The following is a 22497-nucleotide window of genomic DNA, read 5'->3' as shown; positions in this document are numbered from 1 at the left end:
TACTATAGAATACACACTGTTCTTTGTCAAGGAAAACAAAATGTTTTTCTCATTTCTTTTAGATTTGAAGTCAAGGTATGAAATAATCAGCTATGAAAATGTCCACATTTATAAAAAATATTCATCTCTTACTCTACATCAGAGAATTCATACTGGTGAGAAACCTTATGAATGTAAGCAGTGTGGAAAGGCCTTTAATCATGCATCCAACTTTCTGTGACATCAGAGAATTCATACTGGTGGAAAACCCTGTAAATGTGAGGAATGTGGAATGACTTTTAGTCATAGGATAGAACTTAGAGTTATCAGAGAATTCATACTGGGGAGAAACCCTATGAATGTGAAGAATGTGGGAAGGCCTTTAGTTGTGCCGTACATCTTACTCAACATGGCAGAGTTCATACTGGTGAGAAACCCTATGAATGTAAGGAATGTGGGAAGGCCTTTAGTCAAGCCTCTCATGTTGTGCAACATGGTAGAGTTCATAAGGTGAAAAACCTTATGAATGCTGTGAATGTGGGATGATCTTTAGTCGTGGTATAGATCTTAGAGTATATCATAGAATGCATACTGGCAAGAAACCCTTGTAACAAACAAGGGTTTGTTACAAGGGTTTCAAATGTAAGGAATGTGGGAAGGCCTTTAGTCATGCCTCAAATCTTGTTCAACATGAGAGAATTCATTCTGGGGAGAAGCCCTATAAATGTAAGGAATGTGGGATGACATTTAGTTCTGGCTATCAACTCATTCCACATCAGCAAATACATATTGTCGTGAAACCCTATGAATGTAATGAATGTGGGAAGGCCTTTAGTCATGCTTCAGCACTTATTCAACATGAGAGAATTCATACTGGTGAGAAACCCTATAAGTGTAAAGAATGTGGGAAGGCCTTTATTCATGGTGGAAGCCTAAGAATGCATCAGAGAATTCATGCTGGTGAGAAAACTTATGAATGTAAAAACTGTGGGAAGGCCTTTAGTCGCACCTCAAACCTTGACAGGCATGAGAGAATTCGTACTGGTGAGAAACCATGTGAGTGTAAAGAATGTTGGAAGGCCTTTAGTCATGTTGAAAGCCTTAAAATACATCATAGAATTCACACTGGTGAGAAACCCTATGAATGTAAGGCATGTGGGAAGGCCTTTAGTGTGTATGGATAACTTACTGGACATCAGAGTATTCACAGTGGTGAGATACCTTCTGAATGTAACAAATGCAGTAAGTCTTTTAGGCTTAGTTCAGGCCTTAAAGTACATCAAAAAATTCATACTGGAAAGAAAACTTATGAATTTAAGGACTGTAGAAAAGCATATATATGCAGTAGAGAATGTATAGTACATCCATACATTTATAACACTGGGAAAATTTTTGAATGAAAAGAACATGGGAAAGCTTTTAGATATGGTTCAATTCTTATAAGGTATTAAATAATTTATACTGGTGAGAACCCCTCAGAATGTAAATAATGTTTCAAATTTTTTAGTTATGACCCAAATGTTGTTCAGATTCAGAAATTTATGGTGTATTTTTATGTAACATAGGAAGGCCTTTACTAGCATTTCTCTATTTATGGATTATCAGAATATTCATAATGGAGGAAAATTCACAGAATGTGGAAATGCCCTTTTTTAAAAAAAATTATTTATTTATTTATTTATTTATTTATGGCTGTGTTGGGTCTTCGTTTCTGTGCGAGGGCTCTCTCTAGTTGCGGCAAGTGGGGGCCACTCTTCATCGTGGTGCGCGGGTCTCTGACTATCGCAGCCTCTCTTGTTGCGGAGCACAGGCTCCAGACGCGCAGGCTCAGTAATTGTGGCTCACGGGCCTAGTTGCTCCGCGGCATGTGGGATCCTCCCAGACCAGGGCTCGAACCCACGTCCCCTGCATTAGCAGGCAGATTCTCAACCACTGTGCCACCAGGGAAGCCCTGCCCTTGTTTTTTATATTCTATTTATAAAAGCTCTATAACCCTCGTCAGTTATTATTACATTTGAAAAAACTAATACCACAGAAAACCCCTGTTGACCTAACAAATGTGAAAAAACCATCATGATTGCCGTTTGATTCTTTACAGCCTGCATGCAAGATATCTATCCCTGTGGAAGTCATTTGTAAATGATGATAATAATACCTACATTATAGTGCTGTTATTGGAATATAAAAAACTTGGAAAGCTATCTTAAACATAGTGTTTATTCAGTAAGTATTAGATACTATTTTTAGTATTATCATTGGTATTATTATTAGTGTATTATTATTAGTATTATTATTTGTATCATTATGAGATCAAGTCCATATGGATGTAATGAATTTAGCTTTGTGTAATTCCTTATGCCTTGTTGAGTTTTAAATAATTTTTTCTGCACAAACTCTAGTAAAATGTAAAAATCATGAGAGGATTTAAAACAGGAGTTTTATGAGAGCACTGACATGTTCTTTCGTTTAAATACTGTCTGTGTTTGCTTTGGTATTTCTTTGGCAGAGCTGAATAGTTGCAATAGGCTGTATGACCCACAAAGCCTAAAATATTTATTGTCTGGTTCATTACAAAAAACTTGCCAATTCCTGTTTTAGAACAGCATCCCCACCATGTTTTCCTTACTTTGGATTTTTGAAAAGTACAGGAAAGTTATCTTACAGAATGTCTCATGTTCTGGATTTTTAAAATTGCTTCATTGTAGGTCCATTTGTCCTGTTCTTCTATCTCTAATAGTTCCAGTAAATTTGAAGTTAAATGAAGAGGTTTAATTGAGTTTATGTTGTGTACATTAAGAAGCATTTTCCTACTATTAATGGTGCTAGATTGGTTATAGTGGAGACTGCTAGATCTCTCCATTGTAGAGATTCATTTTACAGTTATTAATCTACATATTTTATCACCTCCTTTTGCAAATTGATAATCTCATGTATAAGTCCTGAATCAATTAGAAAATTAAAATTGAAATTAGGGCTATTCAGAAAGGAACAATAATAAAATGCCTATATACCAGCTTTGGGATGTTACCAAACCTCTACTCTTTGGAAATGTAATACTCTTCAATGCACGCATGAAATAAAAAATGAAGACCAGAACTTTCTGTTCACTGCTTTATCCCCAGAACTATTCAGTCCCTCACTTAGTAGGAGTTGATAAAACTGATAAAACAATGAATAAGAATTTGACCTACAAAGTTAGAAATATAACAACATAAATCCTAAGCCAATAGAGGAAGCAATTAATACAAATAAAATTATTAGAGCTTATTGATTATTAACCAAAATGATACTCAGAGTTTTGGGTTTTTTCCCATGAAAAGCAATGAATTCATCTAGACGTACAGTTTTATAATTTAGAAATGAAATAGTAATCTTGAAACAGTGTTTTTTAACTTAAAAATTTTTCTATTAAAAGTATATTAGCATCAAATAAAGGGGATTTAGCCGTAAATATGGAAGAAAAAATATTTTAATTATAAGGCAATGCTTCAGTTTATTCCAGTATATTTAGAAATTGAAAGAATGTATTAGATTCCTGGGAAAAAATGTAATTTATCAAAATTAACCTAAGATGATATTGATTTTATTTTATAAAATTTAATTTAAATTTTATAAAATAAAATCAAAGGAAAACAACTCTTTTATTAAAAGCAGCACTATGACACATACTTGGGTAGACTTAAAGAAGGAAATTATTTCTAACAGTATTTCTAGCTCATTGATATATGGATTACATAATTATAACAAATCTCTATTAGAATAATAGGTCCTAAAAATCAAAAGCTAAATGAGGTTTCCTTATGAAACTAAGTATAGAAAATCTAAATATATTACCCGCCAACTGAAACTGAGAATCTACCAAAAGAACTATGAAATTAAAAAGCATTTACCTAGCAGACCTACTAGAGAATGGACTTGAGGACACGGGGAGAGGGAAGGGTAAGCTGGGACAAAGTTAGAAAGTGGCATGGACATGTATACACTACCAAATGTAAAACCGATAGCTAGTGGGAAGCAGCTGCATAGCACAGGGAGATCAGCTCGGTGCTTTGTGACCACCTAGAGGAGTGGGATAGGGAGGGTGGGAGGGAGGGAGACGCAAGAGGGAAGAGATATGGGGATATATGTATATGTATAGCTGATTCACTTTGTTATAAAGCAGAAACTAACACACCATTGTAAAGCAATTATACTCCAATAAAGATGTTAAAAAAAAAGCATTTATCTAGAATGTTCAAGACTTAACTATTCTTGTTTAATTATAAATCTTGAATGACAAAGCTGTTGATCCAAGTTTAGTACTTTTAATATTACAGGTTAGCAAACGATTGCCCTGTGGGCCAACCACCTGTTTTTCTAGGGTTTTATTGGAACACAGCTGTATTCATTCACCTACATATTACCTAAGGCTGCTTTCTGTCTTCAACAGCAGAGTTAGTTGTAACAGACACTGTATGCCTCGTAAACCTAAAAATATTTACTATCGGCCCTTTAAGAACAAGTTTGCGAATCTGTGATCTAGATTCATTAGTTTTTCTAATCTTTATTTAAATTTATGAATGAGCCGAATTATAGATAACTGATTTCTTTAATACTAAAAGGAACCTCCCTCCCACCCCCCAACACACATACGTGACCATTTTTGATACCTATTGACATACTTGATACCTATTTTCAAACACTTCCATCCAGATAAATGTCAGAAATTAGTCATTTGAATTGCCTTTCCCTGTATTTTCTGTAAATGTGAAGAAAGTACCAGCAGCAAATCATATTAGTTTTGATGAAATACTGTGTTTTTGCACAATTGGTATTTAGCCCTATAAAAGAATTCTTATCTTTCAAATAAGAATGATTCATGGAAATTACAAATTATGCATTGTCAACCAACTATCTATGATGTCAGTGTGATTGTCCCTTATAACCTACACTTCTATGACCATTTGTTGCAGATGGAGAATCCACTATCCTATTCAGTTATTCACCATCTGATAGTTAACATCATTGTCCCATATGTTTAAGTTTTAGAATAAAATATAACACAAGACAGAATAATTTGAGTTCCGTAATAAAATAAGCCTACAGTAGGTCAGCATGGTACTTCTCCAAGTTACTATATATATATGTTGAATGTACAGACATACCTTTATCCAACGTTTTTGAAATTATACCCCAGGAATACTGTTGGTACTTGACAGTACTTTTTAAAATGTTTTTGGGCTTAAACAAGTTTACGAAGTACTGAATACTAAATCTCTACGTTTGAATAATGAAAAGCTCATATTGACCAAACAAATGGAGACCTGTGGTAAAGAACACTTTAAAATGTTACCAGGGAACCTCCATTTCTAATACCTATTAATCTCTCTGGGAAATGTTGCCAAATCCAAAGGGAGTGACTCTCAGATTGGAATTATGGGTCATTAATTCATGTTACTAGCGATAATTGGATGGCTAACAGCTCACATCCTGACCTGCAATTAGTGTCCTTTTTCTGAATGTAGGGTTGCTATTTTTCTATAAAATGAAATATATTTTAGCCCAATCTTGATATAAATATACCTCAATAGATTTAAATCTTATCTATTGGCCATTATACAGTTGTTGACAGTTTTTCACTATTACAAAACCAGTGTCTAGCTTTGCTCCTGTATACTAGTACACAGAGCAGTGGTGTCCAATTACTCAGGCATAGGTTGTATACATTTTCACCTTTGGTACATGTTGGTAACTTGTTTTTTTTTGTGGACATCTGGCAACTCAGTCAAAAGGCGAAATAAATGTCCTGTATTTCTTCTTCTAGTGTGTGGTTTAGTTTTTAGTTTTTTAATTACTAGTGAGTTGAATATTTTCCATATATTTTTATTAGCCAATCATGTTACTTATTGTGATTTTCCTAGTCTCGTTTTTTGCCCATTTATTCATTTTTTTCCTTCTGATTTATAGGCGTTTTAAAAAATATTCAGTATCCAAATCCTTTGCTTGTTTTACATGTCCTTATTTTTTCCAAACTTATGCTGATTTATGCTGTTTTTTACTATGTTCAGTACCCCTCATACAAATATTTTAAATTTCAGTATAGTAAGTTTTCAGTCGTACCAAATATTCTTATTATTTCTATTCACAATTTTATTAGACTATTTAGTTTTCTAAATAATCAAATTATCTGCAAGTCAAAAAGAAAATTCCTTTTAACATATTTATATGGATTATTTCTTTTATTGAAATAACTTTGGCTGTATTGTACATTGGTGGTGACGATGTCAGTGGTATTGTGTATTGGTAGCTATGATATCAGTGTGACTGTCCCTTATAACTTACACTTCCATGTCCATTTGTTTCAGGTGGAGAATCCAATATTTTATTCAGTCATTCACCCTCTGATAGTTAACACCATTGTCCCATACAAGTTTAAGTTTTAGCATTAAATATAATGCAGGACGAAATAATTTGAGTCTCAGGCTTTCAGGTTTTCAGGCTTCTCCAATTTAATGGAAATTATGTCAACATTTCATGGTTAATCTATTATTTCCTTTTGGTTATGTGCCCCAAATAATCTGTATTGTATTTAAGTAGTTTCCTACATTAGAAATGCCTCATTTTTTCCAAACTCCATTTCATTGTCTGTTGCTTTAGTCATTTACTATTCTTCTTTATTGATATATTGATTAATACTGATAGATTTCTTAGTTTTTAATCATCCCTGGAATAAACCCTAGTCAGCCATGGTATATTATTTTTTATACCTGCTCAGTTCCATTTGTTAACTTGATTTAGAATGTTTGCATCTGTATTTATGTGTGAGATTGTATTCTAATTTCCTTTTGTATTGTATTTTTAATGTTTGATGTTGCACTTACTAGATTTTTTAAAGTTTAAAGAGCTTAAAAAGTTTAAAGGAAGATAGAACTTGTCTTTAAAAAGTTATGGAGCTTTTTATATCTGTTGATTTGATTTTTTGTTTGTTTTTTTAAATTAATTATTTACTTATTTTTATTTTTGGCTGTGTTGGGTCTTCGCTGCTGCGCGCAGGCTTTCTCTAGTTGCGGCGAGCGGGGGCGACTCTTCTCATTGTGGTGCTCAGGCTTCTCATTGCGGTGGCTTCTCTTGTTGTGGAGCACGGGCTCTAGGCACACGGGCTTCAGTAGTTGTGGCACACAGGCTCAGTAGTTGTGGCTCGCAGGCTCTAGAGCTCAGGCTCAGTAATTGTGGCACACAGGCTTAGTTGCTCCGCAGCATGTGGGATCTTCCTGGACCAGGGCTCGAACCCGTGTCCCCTGCATTAGCAGGCGGATTCTTAACCACTGCACCACCAGAGAAGTCCCTATATATATCTTTTTGAATTAGTATTTTTATTTCCTTAGGATAAATACCCAGAAGTGAAATTGCTGGCTCATATGGCAGTCCTATTTTTGATTTTTTGAGGAACCTCTATACTGTTCTCCACAGGGGCTGTGCCAATTTACAGTCCCACCAACAGTGCAGAAAAGCTCCCTTTTCTCCACGTCCCCACCAAAACTTGTTATTTGTTGTCTTTTTGAGGATAGGGGTGTCTCTTCTTTTATGGGCACTATTCCCGCTATGAGGGCCCACCCTCATAACCTCATCTAACCCTAATTACCTCTCATAGGCTCCATCTCTAGATACTATCACATTGAGAGTAAGAGCTTTAGCATATGAGTTTGGGGGTGAGTGGCATAAACATTCTGTCCATAACACTAATACTTGAAAAATATAAGTATAGCATATTTGCAAAAGTAAAATCACTAATTCACCTGGCATGTCGCTTTTAAAATCCTGATAACTGATCATCCCTTAAGGTTCCTTTCTTGTGAGGTAAGAAATAAGGCAGAGCTTTGAGGCAGGTAGACATGAGATGCAGAAGTCCTTGGGAGCATACATATGTTCATCAAAAGTATTGAACTAAAGTGCCCATCAACAGTAGAATGGGGAAATTTTGGTATCTTTGTACAGTAGAATAATATACAGCAATGAGAATGAATCATCTGAAACAACAGTCAGCAATATGTATGAATCCTCCAAGGAATGCTAAGCAAAAGAACCCAGGTACAGGGCTTCCCTGGTGGCACAATGGTTAAGAATCCACCTGCCAATGCAGGGGACATGGGTTCAAGCCCTGGTCCGGGAAGATCTCACATGCCGCGGAGCAACTAAGCCCGTGCGCCACAACTACTGAGGCCTGCGCGCCTAAAGCCCGTGCTCTGCAACAAGAGAAGCCACCACAATGAGAAGCCTGCGCACTGCAATGAAGAGTAGCCCCTGCTCGCCACAACTGGAGAAAGCCTGCGGGCAGCAACAAAGACCCAACTCAGCCAAAAGTAAATAAATAAAATAAATAAAATAAAATTTGTAAAAAAAAAGAAAAAAAAAAGAACTTGCTGTATAGCACAAGGAACTCTACTCCACTTCGCTGTACAATAGAAACTAACACAGCATTGTAAAACAACTATACCCCCCCAAAAAAAGAAAAGAAATTTTTAAAAATTCATGCATTAAAAAAAAAAGACAACCTACGGACTGGGAGAAAATATTTGCAAACAATGTGACCAACAAGGGCTTAATTTCCAGTATATACAGACAGCTCATACAACTCAATATCAAAAACAAACAAACAAACCAAAAAACCCAGTCAAAAAATGGGCAGAAGACCTAAATAAACATTTCTCAAAAAATGACATACAGATAGATGGCCAACAGGCACATGAAAAGATGCTCAACATTGCTAATTATTAGAGAAATACAAATTAAAACTACAATGAGGTGCTACCTCACACCAGTCAGAATGGCCATCATTAAAAAGTCTACAAACAATAAATGCTGGAGAGAGTGTGGAGAAAAGGGAACCCTCCTACACTGTTGGTGGGAATGTAGATTGGTGCAGCTACTATGGAAAACAGTATGGCGGTTCCTTAAAAAACTAAAAATAGAGTTACCAAATGGTCCAGCCATCCCACTCCTGGACATATATCTGGAAAAGATGAAAACTCTAATTTGAAAAGATACATGCACTCCAATGTTCATAGCAGCACTATTCACAGTAGCCAAGACATGGGAGCAACCTCAGTGTCCATTAACAGATAAATGGATTAAGAAGATGTTCTGTATACACACACACACACACACACACACACACAAACATATACAATGGAATATTGTTCAGCCATAAAAAAGAATGAAATATTGCCATTTGCAGCAACATGGATGGGACCTAGAGATTACCATATTAAGTGAAGTAAATCAGACAGAGAAAGACAAATATATTATATGTGGAATCTAAAATACAAATGAACTTATTTACAAAACAGAAACAGACTCACAGACAGATAAGAAACTTACGGTTACCAAAGGGGAAAGGGGCAGGGATAAATTAGGAGTATGGGATTAACAGATACACACCACTGTACATAAAATAGATAAACAACAAGGATTTACTGTATAGCACAGGGAACTATATTCAATATAATAACCTATAATGGAAAAAAATCTGAAGCTGTACATGTGAAACAAACACAATGTTGTAAGTCAACTATAGTTAAATAAAAGAGAGAGAGAAAAGTCTTGCTCATGGACTGCTGTGAAGTAGTAAGCTCCCCAGGGTTAGCGTTCCCTTCCTGTAACAACCCACTGCATGTGCCGGCATCCATCTAGGCTTACCTGCTCCATGCCTGTGGGACGTGGGGGCATAGAGAACCAACACAGACACGAGGCTTCTTTGGTGTGCCATGGGTAAAGTCCTTTGCTTTTGACCAGAAATCTCATGTCCTCTGCCAGCTTCCATGAAACAGTAATAGGCTAGCTTACTAGCTTGTACATAGGGTAAAATCTCAACCTCTTCAGAAACCTTGACAGTGCCTACTGTAAAAGGTGTTTGTTGTTTGTTTTTTTTTTTTTTGAGGTCCCTGAGAGAATGGTCTTCACTTTATCTCCCAAACTGACTTATTTGAAAAAGCTCCTCTATAATCCAAATATGTTGATCAGATCTGAACAACAGCGCTCCTTCCTTTAGCACCAGGGGTTCCAGGCTCCTTCTAGAGTGGAGACAAATTAGCCATCCTCTTTCCCTCATGCATGTGCCATATTCACTCTTCCTCAAGATTTTCATAGAGAGGCTCACAGCTTTCCTTACCACAAGGAAGATTCTGGGATTCCAACTCAGGACCGGGAGTTTCTTGAACTTCCCTGAGCGGAGCTTAGTCTGACAGAACAAGAGACTGGTTTTAATCCCTTGGTATGCCAAGTACAGTTGACCCTTGAACAACTCGGGGGTTAGGGGAGCCCAGCTGCTGCAGTCAAAAATCTGTGTATAGAGACTTCCCTGGTGGCGCAGTGGTTAAGAATCTGCCTGCCAATGCAGGGGACACAGGTTTGATCCCTAGTCTGGGAAGATCCCACATGCTGCGGAGCAACTAAGCCCATGTGCCACACCTACTGAAGCCCACACGCCCTAGAGCCCGTATGCCGCAACTACTAAGCCTGCATGCTGCAACTACTGAAGCTCTTGCACCTAGAGCTCATGCTCCGCAACAACAGAAGCCACCGCAATAAGAAGCCCGCGCACCGCAACAAAGGGTAGCCCCCACTCGCCACAACTAGAGAAAGCCTGCGCGCAGCAACAAAGACCCAAAACAGCCAAAAAAAAAAAAAAAAAAAAATCCGTGTATAACTTATAGTCGGTCCTGTGTATCTGAGGTTCCTCCATATCTGCAGTTTTGCATCTGTGAATTCACCTAAGGATCATATAGTACTGTCATATTTACTATTGAAAAAATCCGTGTATAAGTGGACCCACATAGTTCAAACCTGTGTTGTTCAGGGGTCAACTGTATAATGATTTTTGCCCTTAGCGCTCTGTAGATAATGTTAATGGTACTCCCTTATGGGCCTGAAGGGAAAAAATCCACTCACATTTTCTACCAGCTTTGTTATTCATTCGTTTCCCAGCTCTCCTGGGCCATGCTTCCCCTGGTTTTAGTCAATCCCTTTCATACTTGGTAAGCTTCAGTTTCCCTTCAATCACCTGTTTTGTGCTGTATGGGACCAAGACCCCCTTTTCTCTACTTTTGCCGTTTTCCCCTCCCCTATGCATTTAGAAACAAATCTAATAGATATGACTTCAAGAAACTGTCGTGAGACCAGTAAAAAAGATCACAATACAGTGTGAGGAGATGGGGACTGAGATAGCACATGAAAGGGGGGGTTGTACAAGTAGGTAGTGAACTCAGTCTTAAGGGATATGTAGATTTCTCAAGCAATGGAGCAGACTAGATAAGCTGATGGAATCCTTCTCTACAGAACTTCTATTAGTAATGGATACAGTATAAGAGGCGTCCTCTTAAATGCATAGCTGAGGGACTTCCCTGGTGGGCCAGTGGTTAGGACTCTGTGCTTCCACTGCAGGGGTTGCGCGTTCGATCCCTGGTCGGGGAAGATCCTGCATGCTGAGCGGCATGGCCAAAAAACAAAAAACAAAAAAAAAAACATGCATAGCTGAGTTCACAAAAATCTTAATGGAAAGCCTGGGGAAGGGGGTGGGACCAGAGAGAGCCAGGAGCATATGCTGTGATTAACCTGGTAGGTCTTCAGATATTAGGAATTGTGATGGACACACCCTAAAGTGACCCCTAAAGAGTCACCCTCTTGTGTAGTCCTCTCCCCTTGAGCACAGAATTTGTTAATTGTTTCTAGTCAATGGAATATGGCAAAGGTAATGTGATAGTCACTCCCATTATTACATTACTTAAAATATTCCATCTTAGCAGATTGATGTGACAAAATCTGCTGCTGGCCTTGAAAATGTAAGTTGCTGTGTTGTAAGAGGACCTGGAAGAGGTCCATGTGGGGAAGAGCTGTGGGCAGCCTCTAGGGCCTGAGAGCAGTCCCCAGGTGACAGTCAGCAAGAAAACAGTGTCCTCAATCCTATAGACGCAAGGAACTGAATTCTGCCAACAACCATAAGAGCTAAAAAGAGGATCCTGAACACCAAAAAGGAGCACAGCATAGCTGGTACCCTGACTGCAGCTTTGTGAAACCCTGAGCAGAGAACCCTGCTAAGCTATATACAGACCCCTGAGCCATGAAAACTGTGATATATAAATGTTTTTATAAGCTGCTCAGTTCGTGGTCATTTGTTATGCAGCAACAAATAACTAAAACAGTAGTAAACGAATTTATTTTTTTAAATAAATTTATTTATTTATTTATTTTTGGCTGCGTTGGGTCTTCATTGCTGCACACAGGCTTTCTCCAGTTGCAGTGAGCGGGGGCTACTGTTCATTGCGGTGTGTGGGCTTCTCATTGCAGTGGCTTCTCTTGTTCTGGGGCACAGGCCCTAGGTGCATGGGCTTCAGTAGTTGTGGCATGCGGGCTCAGTAGTTGTGGCTCGCGGGCTCTAGAGTGCAGGCTCAGTAGTTGTGGCACACGGGCTTAGTTGCTGCATGGCATGTGGGATCTTCCCAGACCAGGGCTCGAACCCGTGTCCCCTGCATTGGCAGGCGGATTCTTAACCACTGTGCCACCAGGGAAGTCCTGTAGTAAAAGAATTTATATGTTAATATCCATAATGTGTTAGGCTATGAGTCTTAGGAATGAGCGATTCAGAGAATTGGAATTAAGAGCTCTGCAGAAGGCTAGTTGCTAAGATGGAAAAAAAGCTTCTTTTCCTAGTATTCATAGATTATGAGTCTTCCTTCACTTGGGTTTTAGGTATGGCTTTATTTTGGCTGCAAGATATAGAAATACCAACCAGGAATAAACCAATAAATCTTCCCAACTTGTGGAAGCCATGGGGTACAAGGCAGTGGGGGGAAAAGCTCACTTATGAGCTCAGTCCAAAATTAGAAAACATTCAAGAAAACAGTACACTATGAATAAATTTCAGTGAACACAATGAAGAGCAGAAGTCACACTCCTTCCCTCAGTCAGGAAATATAACTACTGTTAATAACCAAGGGGCTTCCCTGGTGGCGCAGTGGTTAAGAATCTGCCTGCCAATGCAGGGGACATGGGTTCGAGCCCTGGTCTGGGAAGATCCCACATGCCGCGGAGCAACCAAGCCTGTGAGGCACAACTACTGAGCCTGCGCATCTAGAGCCTGTGCTCCGCAACAAGAGAAGCCACGACAATGAGAAGCCCGCACACCGCGATGAAGAGTAGCCCCCGCTCGCCACAACTAGAGAAAGCCCACGCACAGAAATGAAAACCCAACACAGCCAAAAATAAATAAATAAATAAATTTATATTAAAAAAAAAAAACAATAACCAAGGGCTTCCCTGGTGGCGCAGTGGTTAAGAATCTGCCTGCCAATGCAGGGGTCACGGGTTCGAGCCCTGGTCTGGGAATATCCCACATGCCACAGAGCAACTAAGCCCATGTGCCACAACTACTGAAGCCCGCGCGCCTAGAGCCCGTGGTCTGCAACAAGAGAAGCCACCGCAATGAGAAGCCCGCACACCACAACGATGAGTAGCCCCTGCTCACTGCAACTAGAGAAAGCCACAGGCAGCAACAAAGACAAGGAAGGAAGGGAGGGAGGGAGGAAGAAAGGAAGGGAGGGAGGAAGGAAGGAAGAAAAGAAACGAAAAGAAGAGCAGAAAAAGATATATGAAGAAATAATGCCCTCCACCCCCCCCCCAAAAAAAAGTAACCAACGGTAGATATAAAAAACCTGGGGAAAGAAAATACTATTAAAGAAAATAGTATTAAAAACATCAGACAGGTTTGAAAAAGATGGGATAGACCTTAAATCAGTTAACTGATTTGACACAGCTAAAAAGAAAATGAGTCACCTAACAATTAGATCAGAGGAGATTAAAGAGAAGGTTAACTTAGACAGCTATAGAAACTGTGAGAGTCCAAGAGGCAATGTTGTTGAATGAGAAGTGCCAGCCTACAAATAATCATTTCTAGAAGGAATCAATAGAGTGAATGAGGGAGAGGAAATAAGAAAATGTTAACATTTGAGAAGTTTCCAGTATTGAAGAAAGACAATCCTCAGATGGTACGATAAAAAACAATTATTACCAAACATTTAAAGAGGAACTAACACTAATCCTTCCCAAACTCTTCCAAAATAGAAAAGGAGGGAACACTTCCATACTTATTGTATGACGCCAGTGTTGCCTCAATACCAAAACCAGACAAGGACACTATAAGAGAATAAAATTACAGGCCAATATCCCTGATGATCATAGATGTAAAAATCCTCAACAAAATATTAGCAAACTGAGTATAATACATTAAAAGTATACACCATGATCAAATGAGATTTATTCCAGGAATGAGAGGATGGTTCAACATCCACGAATCAATCAATGTGATACACCACATTAACAAAATGAATAAAAATCATATGATCATCTCAATAGATGCAAAAAAAGAAAGCATTTGACAAAATTCAACATCCATTCATGATAAAAAACAATGTGGGTATAGAGGGGACATAGCTGAACATGATAAAGGACATATATGAGAAGCCCACAGCTAACATCATAATGGTGAGAGACTGAAAGCTTTTCCTGTAAGATCAGGAACAAGACAAGGTTGCCTACTCTCACCACTTTTATTCAACATAGTACTGGGAGTCTTAGCCAGAGCAATTAAGCAAGAAGAGGAAATAAAAGCTATCCAAGTTGGAAAAGAACTAAAACTATGTCTATTTGCAGATGATATGATATATATATAGAAAACCCATAAGATGCCACCAAAAAACTGTTAGAACTAATAAATGAATTCAGTAAAGTTACAAGATGCAAAATCAATATCCAGAAAATCTGTTGGACTCCCAGACCTCTCCCCTGAGATCTGACTCCTGCTCCAGGATCTCCTCCCAATACTCCCAAGCTTCTGATCTCCTGGGCTCCCAAGCTTTTCCTTAGAATCTGTCATCTCCCCCAGGACTTTGATAATTCATATGCCCAAGGTCTTCTATTGGGCTTCTAAGCATCTCCTTCATGCTCTAGCTCCTCCCTTGCTCTTACAGGCCCTCTCCTTGAGCTCTGCCCCCTCTCCCAAGGTACCCCCAAACTCTCTTGAGGTCCCAGGCCCCTCCTCTAGCCTACAGTTCCTCTCCTATGCTCCCAATACACTAAAATGGGCATAGCCGGAATCTCATTTGAGCCTCATAATCAGCCCCATTTTGCACATGATAAAACTGAGGATTAGAGAGGTGAAATCACTGTCTTGAGATTACATGTTAAATTGAAAGGCAGGGATTCAAATCCTGGTTTGAATCTAAAACCTACCTTTTCATCCCCACACTATATCTCATTAAAAATAGCTATCCATTGGAGAAAGAGAACTATATTCCAGGAACTGTATTAAGCATTTCACTAAGGTAAGCATTATTATCACCATTTTACTTTGAGGAAACCAAAAACTAAGATTAAAGAGCTAATAAATGGCAGAGCAAGGACTGGAATGAGAGTTCTTCTGAATTCAAAGTTGGCACTCTTAACCATTATTTCACTCTATATCCCCATGATGTAGATGAGAACACTGAAGCTTAGAGATGTTGAGGAACTTAAGTCAAGAACAAAGTTTATAAAGGGGCAAAATTATGGGTCTTCTTTGCTTCCTCTCATATTAATGCTAAATAAACAAAAGTCCACCCGTCCCAGACACTGTCCCTCCAGGATCTTTTGATGAAAAGAAATAGTAGCCAAAGAATTTGGGTGCCGGACAGGCTTTTCTATCAAAAGGTGATCAAACACTAGCCCTTACCCTCCAAAGGATGTAGCCTACTCAATGAAAAACTTGTCCCTCTTAAGACAAAGTTTATTTGTTTTTTTTTTCTGGCTACTTTCTAGGGGATTCTAGGCTAGGGGGGGCGGGGGAAGAGAAATAAGTCAGAATATTTGTTAGGATTGAGAGATGTCATTTTATTCAGTACATAATAATAGGTTTCTGGAGCTGAATGAAAAGGAGTCCTTGTCTAGTCCCACCTTGAAGTGGGGAACAGGTAAGGAGGCTTAAAATCTGTGGCCCAGGCTTATTTTCCAGTAAGACCCCAGAGTCTTAATATTAAGCCAAATCAGAGAGTGGGAGTAGGGATGTTGGGCAGCCTCTCAATTCGATAAGGATTGACTTGTGGTAGCCTTTTCCAGGAAAGTTCTAAGAACCCATACTGGGTGATGCCCACAGGTTGGATAGTATGCACCCTATTCTGCCCAGGCAAGGGTACAACATTCTGGAACTCAAGGGGACCTGCAGGGGCATGACAACTACCACAAAACAGGCCATAGAATAACCGTTCACCAAGTACCAACTCCTTGGTTTTCAGGGCCTTTTTGTAGATGGTCTCTTGTGGTTGGAGTTTCTTTCTCTGCAGCAACTCTAGTAGCAGCCTCTGGATTCGGGGGGACTTAAGTTGGTACAGGTCCATGAGATGGTAGAACTGATCCATCCAAGCAGCACTGTCTTTAGCATATCACTCCTGCAACATCCGCAAAACATGGTACAATGCCACAAATGTCTCCCACTGAGGCAACTCTTCCTTTTCTTTAGAGATGGGCTGTGCCTTCTTCTCCAATTGGGGCAACTTGAGGGGCCTGCCTTTACCCTTAAAAGCCCTGAGATCCTTCTGAAACCTCAGTGCTAGAGTTTGTTTTTCCACAGAGGTATGGGCACCTGTGAAAATGTCTCTTGTGGCAGGATAAAAAGGTCGCACTTCCATCTCTTCGAGAACATTGGATAACTGCTGTGCCCATGCACTCCTGTAAGGCTCTCCTAAGAGTTGCCAAGTTATAGCCTTTGGGTCTTGAATTCTCTTGGTAGTTGATGGTAACACTGGTGCAGGGCTGGGCTGGGCTTTCTTCTTTGCCTTGTGAAATTTGGGGAGCTCACCCCTTCCCCTCAAGGCTCGGAAGTCCAAGGACAGGGATTCTTTATCCACAGAGGGGTAGACAGCTGTAGGAACATCCTTTCTGATTGGATAAAGGTGCTTTAACTCCTTGACAGCAGTAGATAACTGTTGTACCTGCTTCTTCCTATAGAACTCAGCTAAGAGATGCCAACTGAGAGCTTGTGGGATTTGAGTCCTCTTAGTAGATGATGGTAACACTGGTTCAGGGATAGGGAATGGCTCTAGCCAGCTCTCCATTTCTTTTCTTCTAATTGGAGGGCTCACTTTTTTTTTTTGGAGGGCTCACTTTTAAGTGTACTAGACTCAAAACATCTTTATAAGGTTGTGATATATCTATGTGACCTATCTGTAGGCTCTGCTGGAGATGTTTAGCAGTGGCTTTAAGATTGTACAGATGCATCCATTTCAAATATCCCTTTGAAGTGAAGTGTCTGAGGAGTTGGCTCGGTCCATGGAAACTGTCCCTTGAAAGTTGTTCTCCTGCTTCCAGTCTTATTAAAGCATTACTAATCCAGTCCTCAACTGAGAATCTTACTTCTGAGTGGCAAGGCCTTTTAGCTGGCATAGAGGTAAGTGCTGGGGCTGGGGCTGGGGCTGGGGCAGGGGCCTGACCCTCAGTTTTGCCCATCAAAGAATCCTGATACTTCAAGAACCACTTCCACCTGTCACCTTTGGGCCTACGTTCAGGTTTCTGGGGTTCCATGAAACCACAGGTAATATCAGGTAAGTGGGACTTTGGCCTGTGGAGGCCTTCTGGGGTCTGGGTCTCTGTTTCCATGACCTGTGAAAACATGCCCCTGGCTTTCTCCAAGAGTACCTCCTCTTGTGTTCCCCATGACCTTGTCATGTGGTGTGCTCCAAGAAGTTGACTTTCCTGTCCTTCCAAATCCAATGATACCCTAACACTTTCAGGGGCATTCCCTTTTCTTTTTCCAGGGCTACAGGGAGTGGCCTTTTGAAGGGGCTCTTCATAATTGTTGGCCACATAGCCTTATCCATAACTGTGGGACCTCCCTTTCCATAAAGCAATCTCTCTTTCTTAGGAGCCATTTCCCTTCCTGCTGTACCCTCCCTTTTCTCAGCACAAACCTCACCTTCTGTTGCTAGCTTCGATAAGTTCACTTCTTCCTTTGGGAGCTCTGTTTTCAGTACTCTCTCCTCTTCTGAGAGCATCGCCTCCATAAGTCCGCTCTCTTGTTCCTTCTCTCTACTCATGCTCTCCTCATCCTTCTGCCTTGCCTCCCTTTCCTCCTCCTCCTCCTCTTTTTCCTCTGTCTTCTCCATTTCTTCCTCTTCCTCCTCTTCCTCACTCAGGCTCTCCTCCTCCTCCTCCATGCTCAGGTGCCCCCCCTCCTCATTGCTGAGGGGCTCCTTCTCTTCCGTATGTGGACCCTCTTTTTTCTTGTTACTCAGCTTCTCCTTCTCCTGAGTCAATTTCTTTTCCTTTTTCCTTATTTGGGTTGAACTCTTTTTCTTATGCTTCTTAGCCAACCTCTCCTCCAGTTCCTCTTCACTCGGGCTTACTTTCTTTTTCTTCTTCTTAATCAGGTATTTCCTTTTCTCTTTCCTGGGCAGAATCTCCTCCTCCTTTCCTTCCTCAGTGAGGCTCTCCTCCTCTATCCTCTTCTTAGTTGGAGCTTCCATTTCCTTCTCAATCAAACTCTCAGATAAGCCTTCAAACAGTATGTCTCTGATATTCTCTAATAACCACTTTACCTGGGTCTTTTCTGGTTTATTTTCCTCAGTTATCTTCAGAAGCTTCTTCAGCTGCTTTTTTCCTAACAGATTTTGCTGCTGGACCTCCTCTAACATACTCTCTACCTGGGTTTTATCTAATAGTATCTTTTCCTGGACCTTCTCTAATAACCTTTGGTCCTCCTTCAAGCTCTCTTCATCAGTCAGTGTTCTCTCTTTGGTAGCCAGTCTGTCATCTTCTAGTTTTCTTTCTTTCTGAACCAGCTCCTTCTCTTCTTTGGTTATTTCCTCCTGTTCCTTAAAAAACTCCCACCTCTGGCCATCAATTTCACTCCTTCCCATAACGAATGATCGTTCTTCTTCAGGTATTCCTAGTTCTTTCAATGGCGCTGTACTCATTTCTCTAATTGTTTTAGCCAGGATCCTCACCAGGTGACTCTCTTTCTTCCTTGTGTCTTTTTTTCTGGAACTAGCCTCTTTTTCTTCAGAACTAATCCCCGTTCCCATATCCAGTTTCCTCATTTCCTGTATACTCTCCTCTTGATTCTTTTCTTTTCTTCCTTGGCAACACCCATCTCCTTGGTCCTTATGTCATAGGCCAATTTCCTGTCTTTATCGGACAATGTACCTTCTTCTTCCATAATTTCTTTCTCTTCTTGGGTTATTTTTTCCTTTCCCTTAGTTATGCCAGTTCCTTCCCTGTCTATTGCCTTTTCCTTCTCGGCAATATGCCTCTCTTCCTTGGCCAGTATACTGTCTTCCTGAGTCAGTCTTTTCTCCGATGCCCTTTCTTTTTGCTGGGACTTTATCTTCATTTCACCAGCTTGTTTCTTCTCTTCTAGGAACAATTTCTCTTTTTCCCAGGCCCATTGTTTTTTTCGATCACTCTCTTTCTCCTCTTTCTGACTCCATATTCTCTCTTTCTGGGCCTGTTTCTCCTCTTGTAGGGCTAGTTGTTCTTTTTCATGGGTCCATTTTTTTTTTCCTCAATGGCTTTCCTATCTTTTCCAACCATTTCTCTTCTTTTATAGCTTTCTTCTTTTTTTCCATGACCTGTTTCTCTTCTTTTGGGGATACTTTTTCAATTTTCTCTATCTTTTTCTCCTCTTTTGGGGCCAGTTTCATTTTTTCTCTGGCTGTTTTTTTCCCTCAGCTTTTTCTACTTTTGGAGCCAATTTCTCCTTTTTCTGATCCCATCTCTTTCCTTCCCAGGCCTGTTTCTTTTCTTTCAGTGACTGTCTCTCCATTTCCCCAGCCTCTTCATTCTCTTCTAGGTCTGCTTTTTTCCCTGAGGCCTGTTGTCTCTTTTTCTTGGTTATTTTCTCCTCTTTCTGGTCCCTTCTCTCCTTTCTCCAAGCTTTTTGCCTTTTTTGGGGTCTGTTTAACATCTTGTTGTGAGTTTCTCCATTTCTCCTAACTTTTCCTCCTCATTTTGGCCCAGTTTCTTTCTTTTCTTGGCTAATTGTTTGTCCTTGACCTCTTTCTCCTCTTTCTTAGCCTGCCTCTCCTTCTGATCCACTTTCTCTGTTTCTCAACTTGCTTTTTCTTTTCTTGGATTTGTTTCTTTTTATGGGCCTCTTTTTTTCTCCATTACTAATGACTTCTTCTTCTCTCAGGTCAATTTAATCTCTTTCTCTGCTGAGCTGCCTCTTTGTAATGCCTGTTTTCCCTCTTTCCTAGACAGTCCTTCCTCTTCTTTAGACAAATGTTCCTTTTCCTGAGCCAATTTCCCCCTTTCCCAGGCCTCTTCCTCCACATGTTCCTCCATACCCCAGATGTGTTTCTTCTTTTCATGATACTTCATTATTTTTTCAATTTGTTTCTCTAGGTCCTGGATTAGTTCCTCCTTGTCCCAGGCCAGCTCCTCTTCTTCCTCACCCAGCTTCTCCTCTTCCTCGCCCAGCTCGTCCTCTTCCTCACTCAGCTCTTCCTCTTCCTTGCCCAGCTTCTCCTCTTTCTCCTCTTCCTTGCCCAGCTCCTCCTCTTCATGGGACAACTTACTCTCTTCCCAGACAGGCAACCCCTCTTCCTGTGCCAGCATAGCCTTCTCCCAGTACCACTTCCTTCCCTCCGGGGTTACCGTCCCCTCTTTGCAGTTCACCCTCTTTCTTTTCCCCAGTAATTTCTTTTCTCTTCCAGTCACCTTCTTTTCTCCTAGGACTAACTTCCACTCTTCCTTGGTTAATTTCTTTTGTGAGGAAGGCAGTATTTCTTCCTCCCAAGCTCCTTTTTCTTTTTGGTGGGTCAGTTTCTTATCCTTGGTCAGTTTCTCCTTTCCCTGAAGTAATTTCTTCTCTTGCTTACTCAGTTTCCTTTCTTCCCTAGTTATTTTCCCTTTTTGTGTGGCTAGTTTCGTTACTTTTTAAAATTTCCTTTTCTCTAATGCTAGGTCATCTTCTAAGAAACTAACTTTCTTTTTCTTGACTTTAGAAAACACCTTGCCTTTCTTTAACACTGTTTTACTTCCTTGTTCTCTCGATCCTACTGTCCCTTCTTCCTTCACAACCTCTTTAACCACTTCTTCTGTTAGTGGCACATAGCATCCGAGTCCAATTACGGCCGCAGCAGACCCACCGCCCCTGCTGGGGAGCAGAACCACAGACACTGAAGAGGCTATAAAAGTAGGGCAGGTGGTACAATGAGAAAGCGTAGTTAGTCTGGCAGAAAAAAAGTGGTGTTATCAATAAACTGCGGTTTCTGCAGATCCATATCAATATCCAGCTGCCGCAGCAAGTTCCCAAAGGCAAGGTTCCATTCCTTCACTACACCTTCACTGCCTGCTGTTAGTAAGGTATGGGTCTCTGGCTGGCTTTGGACACATATCACTGGTGAGGAATGAGCCTGGAAGCTGTGGAGGAAGTTACCTCGGTCTAGACCCCAAGCATGGATTTCTCTGTCCTTGTTTCCAGCACAGAAATAGCTCTGAGAGACACAAGTGAAGGAGCAGGTGATGGTGGAGCCACTGGTGATGGGAGTAAACTTCTTTACCTCTTCCAGCTGGCCCTGACCCTGGTGGGTGAAGACTCTCACCTTATTCTCACAAAGAGCCAGGAGGGAGCCCTGGGGGCCATTCAGGGAAAAGCCCTGTACAAGCTCACCACCAGGCATAGGCACAGTTTCTGCCATTTGGAGACCCCTGCTGTTTGGCAAGATAAACCAGGCATTTGTTTTGAATATGGTTCCGCCCAGTTTAAGGAGACAAAATAGTTGTCATCAATGGAGTAGAAGCAGATGAAAGGCTTGCTCTCAGGATAGTGAGGCTCTTGGTATAGAATCTCAGGCCAGTCACCCAGTACAATCACATCATTCTTCGTTTTTTCATCAACCTGAGAGAGAAGAGTAGCCTGAGCTAAGGGGGCTGAGTCCCCAAACACTCATTCATTCAGTGAATACTTATTGAGGGATTAGTGGAAATTTGTTGTTCTTTAGCTAACCAACATTTATTCACCCTACTACTAGAAAGCACTGTTGGGGTGAGCACTCCCTCACCCTCAGAATACATCCTAATTCATCAAAGTACCTTCCAGCCTTTCTCAACCAAAGTTCCGTAAAGAGAAGTAAGCCCTAATATCCCAAAGTATCCATTCTACATAATAAATTAATTCTTCCCTGTGCATCTGGAATTCTTCCCTGTGCATCTTCCCTGCTACTAGTTATGTACCATCCTTAAGAGAACTGAGAAAATAGCCCCTCAAATCATTTTCTGTGTTCTATGGGTCAGTTGAGGAACCACATTTGAGAAAGGCTGGTATGTTCTATGACAGACACTGGGGATACAATGCTGAGCAAAAGAGATATGGCCTAAGCTCTTAAAAGATGAGAGTCCATGGGACTTCCCTGGTGGCGCAGTGGTTAAGACTCTGCCTGCCAATACAGGGGACACGGGTTCGAGCCCTGGGCCAGGAAGATCCCACATGCCGTGGAGCAACTAAGCCCATGCACC

The 22497-nt window shown here is 40.4% G+C and overlaps 2 protein-coding genes across 2 annotated transcripts in view; one reads left to right on the top strand and one right to left on the bottom strand.

Annotated features, from left to right (window-relative positions):
- Positions 1-1469, top strand: part of LOC132353204 (zinc finger protein 850-like) — a 54743-nt gene extending 53274 nt beyond the window's left edge. Inside the window, 4 exon segments of the mRNA XM_059904227.1 lie at positions 120-296; positions 299-484; positions 487-1323; positions 1384-1469. Of these exon segments, the coding sequence (XP_059760210.1) occupies positions 120-296; positions 299-484; positions 487-1323; positions 1384-1469 (1286 nt within the window).
- Positions 1470-16028: 14559 nt separating this feature from the next.
- On the bottom strand, positions 16029-18074 carry LOC132353992 (WD repeat-containing protein 87-like). The gene is given in 2 exon segments (XM_059905493.1): positions 16029-16996; positions 17954-18074. Coding segments are annotated over 2 exon segments (1089 nt in total).
- Between the last annotated feature and the right edge of the window lie 4423 nt (positions 18075-22497).

The sequence above is a fragment of the Balaenoptera ricei genome, chromosome 19 (assembly GCF_028023285.1).
Source record: "Balaenoptera ricei isolate mBalRic1 chromosome 19, mBalRic1.hap2, whole genome shotgun sequence".
Classification (NCBI taxonomy): domain Eukaryota; kingdom Metazoa; phylum Chordata; class Mammalia; order Artiodactyla; family Balaenopteridae; genus Balaenoptera; species Balaenoptera ricei.
The sequence above is the reverse complement of the archived record's forward strand: the minus strand, read 5'-3'. Positions and strand labels throughout refer to the sequence as shown.